General features: G+C 53.4%; 1 protein-coding gene across 1 annotated transcript in view; it reads right to left on the bottom strand.

The window, feature by feature from the left end:
• The window catches only part of SLAMF1 (signaling lymphocytic activation molecule family member 1), a gene marked incomplete at its 3' end in the record, with an annotated part of 18,591 nt that overhangs the window by 9,949 nt on the left and 4,097 nt on the right, over positions 1 to 4,545 (bottom strand). The window contains exons 3-6 of the mRNA XM_017731145.1: positions 4,378 to 4,545; positions 3,684 to 3,965; positions 1,913 to 2,023; positions 390 to 484 (exon numbers count right to left, since the gene is read on the bottom strand). The exon at positions 4,378 to 4,545 is cut by the window's right edge and continues 147 nt beyond it. Coding sequence (XP_017586634.1) covers positions 390 to 484; positions 1,913 to 2,023; positions 3,684 to 3,965; positions 4,378 to 4,545 — 656 coding nt within the window. The remainder of the gene's footprint in view (positions 1 to 389; positions 485 to 1,912; positions 2,024 to 3,683; positions 3,966 to 4,377) is intronic.

The raw sequence follows: 4,545 nt of genomic DNA on the forward strand, positions 1-4,545 counted from the left end.
CCCCCTTTTCCCCCCCTTTTCCCCCTTTTTCACCCTTTTTTCCCCTTTTTTCCCCTTTTTCCCCCCTTTTCCCCCTTTTCTCCTTTTAGCACCTTTTTTTCCTCCTTTCTTCCCCCTTTTTCACCTTTTTCACCTTGTTCCTCCTTTACACCTTTTCCCCTTTTTCACCTTTTCCCCTTCTTCCCCTTTTCCCTCTTTTTCCACCATTTTCCCTTTTCCCTCTTTTTCCCCCTTTTTCCCCATTTTTCCCTTCTTTCCCTCTTTTCCCCCTTTTTCCCCTGCACTTTCTTCCCCCTTTTCCCCCTATTTCCCCCCCTTTCTTCCCCCTTTTCCCCCCCCATCCCATTTTTCCCCATTTTCCCCATTTGTCCCCGTTTTTCCCAGCTCACCTGCACCCTCTGCACCTGGGCGTAGATGGTGGGGCTGGTGCTGGCCGGAGTGACCTGGGAGTGGTCCGGGACTGGCAAGGAGGGGTTCTGGTCACCTGTGGGGGGGTCACACAATCTCGGGATCATCCAGGTTGGGAAAGAATTCCAAGGTCATCATATCTGGCCTGTGTCCGGTTGCCCCTGGACACCCAGCCCAAATCCCGGGATCCCTCGGACACCTCCAGGGATGGTCACTCCAAGCCTCCCTGGGCAGCCCCTCCCAAGGCCTGGCCGCCCTTTCCAGGAGGGATTTTCCCAAATATCCACCCTGAGCCTCCCCTGGCACAGCTCGAGGCCGTTCCCTCTTGTGCTGGCCCCGTTCCCTGCGATCAGATCCCAAATCCCCCCTGGAAGAGCCCCAAATTCCCCCTGGATCCCCCTTTTCTCCGGGATGAGCCCCCCCAGCTCCCTCAGGACTCTCCATTCCCTTCTCCTGCTGCTCCAGCCCCGTCCCCATCTCGGGATTTCCCAGCGCCAGCTCCTTCCCACCTCCAGCATCCACAAATCCCCAAATCCCTGAGGTTGAAGAAGAATTCCAAGGTCACCGAGTCCAGCCTGTGCCCGACCCCCAAACCAACGTCCAGAGACTCCTCGGACACCTCCAGCGATGGGAAACCCAACCCCTTCAACTGACTGACACTGCCTGGCCGCCCTTTCCAGGAGGGATTTTCCCAAATATCCACCCTGAGCCTCCCCTGGCACAGCTCGAGGCCGTTCCCTCTTGTGCTGGCCCCGTTCCCTGTGAGCAGATCCCAAATCCCCCCTGGAAGAGCCCCAAATTCCCGCTGGATCCCCCTTTTCTCCAGGATGAACCCCCACAGCTCCCTCAGGAATTCTCCTTTTAGGATTCACTCTCCAAGTCTGGAATGGGCTGGGAGCTGGAAGGGGATCCCAAAGATCCCAAGCCCAAAGATCCCAATCCCAATTCCAGCCACACCCAGTCCCTCGGGGATGACCAGCTCCGTGGCCAGAGGGTTTCCGGCTCATTTGGTCATTTCTGGGAATTTGGACATTTCTGGGAATTGGCCTCCACCCGAGGAATGGGAAAAGATTCTCCTCCCTCCAGTTTTTGGGTTGGGATCATCCAATTCCCGTTGGGATCGTGGCAGATGGTTGTGGACACCCATCCCCATGGGAAAGGAATCCATTTCCATTTTTTAATTTTTCTCCTGGTTTTTAAGCCATTTTTTCCCCCCTTCTTTTTACCCTTGGAGAAAACCACATTTTTCTCCTTCCCAAGGGTCGGGATAATCCATTCCAAGGTTTTTGACCCTTTCAGGAGGAATTCTTTTCCTGGAAAGAGCAGTCAGGCCTTGGAAGGGGCGTTTGGAGGTGTCCGAGGAACCACCGGACACTGGGCGGTGCCCAGGTGGGGACTGGCCACAGGTTGGACTCGACGACCTTGGAGCTCTTTCCCAACCTCAGGGATTTTGGGAATCAGCCCTCGGGGACCCCCACCCATCCCAGGAACCCCCCAAACTCACGTTTGGCCAAGTGGGTGGCCCTGAAGGTGACGATGGCCACGAAGACGATGGCGATGACGGCACCAAGCCCCACCAGCAGCACGCAGAGCTCCGTCCTCAGCCCGGGGTCACCTGGGGCGGGAGGGGACACACGGGGAGGTGGCCACGGGTCAGCCAGAGCCCGGAGTCACCTGGCACCTGATTTGGGGTGGGTTTTGTCACCTGGCACCCCATGGGGGTGTGTTTTGTCACCTGGCACCTGATTTGGGGTGGGTTTTGTCACCTGGCACCCCATTTGGGGGTGGGTTTTTGTCACCTCTGTCCCCTAATTTTGAATCTGATCTTTGTCACCTCATCACCTGATTTTGGTTCTAAATTTTGTCACCTGTCACCTGATTTTGGGGCTGAATTTGTCGCCTCTGTCCCCTAATTTTGGGGCTGAATTTGTCACCTCATCACCTGATTTTGGGGTTGTTTTTTGTCACTTCATCACCTGAATTTGGGATGGATTTTTGTCACCTCTGTCCCCTAATTTTGAATCTGATCTTTGTCACCTCATCACCTGATTTTGGGTCTAAATTTTGTCACCTCATCACCTGATTTTGGGTCTAGATTTTGTCACCTCATCACCTGATTTTGGGGCTGAATTTTTCATCTCTGTCATCTGATTTGGGGATGGATTTTTGTCACCTCTATCACCTGATTTTGGGCTTGATCTGCGGTAGAACAGGAAACAAAGGGCCGGAAATGCCTCTCTGAGCTCTCTTTATTTGCCTTTTTTGCAGCTAAAACCCTGCTGGGGGCTGGATTTGGGGTCAGGGAAAAAAAACCCTAAAAATCTCCCCAATGGCTTTAAGGGAGGCTTGAGGGATGGAAATATTTCAAATATCCACGGAAATATCTCCAATATCCATAAAAATCTCTCATCTAAAGGGGGATCTCATCAATCCATAGAAATATCTCAAATATCCAAATTTCTCAAATATCCAAATCCCTCAAATTCCCACCCAAATCCCCCCAAGGGATCTCAGGATGATCCCAGCCCCTTCCCAGTGCTCCCAGCACAGGCCCAGGAGCAACGGTTCTGGGATTCTGGAATTCTGGGGTTCTGGGATTCCATGATTCTGGAATTCTGGGGTTCTGGGATTCCATGATTCTGGAATTCTGGGGTTCTGGGATTCTGGGATTCTGGGATTCTGGGATTCCGGGGTTCTGGGGTTCTGGGATTCTGGAATTCTGGGGTTCTGGGATTCCATGATTCTGGAATTCTGGGGTTCTGGGATTCCATGATTCTGGAATTCTGGGGTTCTGGGATTCTGGGATTCTGGGATTCTGGGATTCCGGGGTTCTGGGGTTCTGGGATTCTGGAATTCTGGGGTTCTGGGATTCCATGATTCTGGAATTCTGGGGTTCTGGGATTCCATGATTCTGGAATTCTGGGGTTCTGGGATTCTGGGATTCTGGGATTCTGGGATTCCGGGGTTCTGGGGTTCTGGGATTCTGGAATTCTGGGGTTCTGGGATTCCATGATTCTGGAATTCTGGGGTTCTGGGATTCCATGATTCTGGGATTCTGGGATTCTGGGATTTTGGGATTCTGGGATTGCGGGGTTCTGGGGTTCTGGGATTCTGGAATTCTGGGATTCCATGATTCTGGGACTCCATGATTCCAGGATTCCGGGATTCTGGGATTTTGGGATTCTGGGATTTTGGGGATTTTGGGATTCCATGATTCTGGGATTCTGGGATTCCATGATTCTGGGATTTTGGGATTCCGGGATTCCGGGACCTACCGGGCTGCTCGGAGCCACACTGGGAAGAGTTGAAGGCCACATCCCGGCTGCTCACGGGATTCCTGGCAGTGCAGACGCATCCGAAGCTCGCGCTCCGCAGGGAATAGGAGAGGTTCAGGAAGCTGCCATTCCCAGAGCAGATCCCCCAGGTCCCATTTTCCCGACTGTCCCAGCTGTAGGAAACCTCATCGCCCCGCTCCGAGGTGCAGAGGAGGGTGAGGGAGCAGCTGCCATTGGACAACTCCTGATGGAGGATCTGGATGCTGGGATCGGCCACCGGCTCTGGAAGAAGATGGGAATTCCAGGATTTGGTGGACATCAGGGTGGGCGTTTCCCACCCCCTTGACCACCACCCAACTCCCAAACCTGCTCCCAAAAAGCCAGGAGCATCCAGAAAAAAAGCCAGGAACATCCAGGAAAATACCAGGAAATTCCAGGAAAAGGCTGGGAATATCCAACAAAAAGCCAGGATATTCCAGCAAAAAATGCTGGGATCAGCCTCCAGCTCTGGAAAAAGGGAGAGATGGAAATTCCAGGATTTTCTGGATATCAACGAGGGCATTTTCCATCTCCTTGACCACCACCCACCTCCCAGACCTGCTCCCAAAAAGCCAGAATTGTCCAGGAAAAAGCCGGGAACATTCAGGAAAAAGCCGGGATCATCCATCACGGCGATTCCCAAAGGATTCTTTACCGAACACTTCCAGCTGGATCTGCCAGACCTCCTCCACCGACCCCTTGCTGACGCTGTACTCGTAGAGCTGCCCGTCCTCCCGGCTGGTGTTGAGGATTTCCAGGGAAAAGTCCAGCGTGTGGAAGCGCATCCGCCCCGGCTCGAACTCCGTGTAATTCCCGCCGGAAA

The sequence above is a fragment of the Corvus brachyrhynchos genome, unplaced genomic scaffold (genome assembly GCF_000691975.1).
Source record: "Corvus brachyrhynchos isolate BGI_N302 unplaced genomic scaffold, ASM69197v1 scaffold303, whole genome shotgun sequence".
Lineage (NCBI taxonomy): Eukaryota > Metazoa > Chordata > Aves > Passeriformes > Corvidae > Corvus > Corvus brachyrhynchos.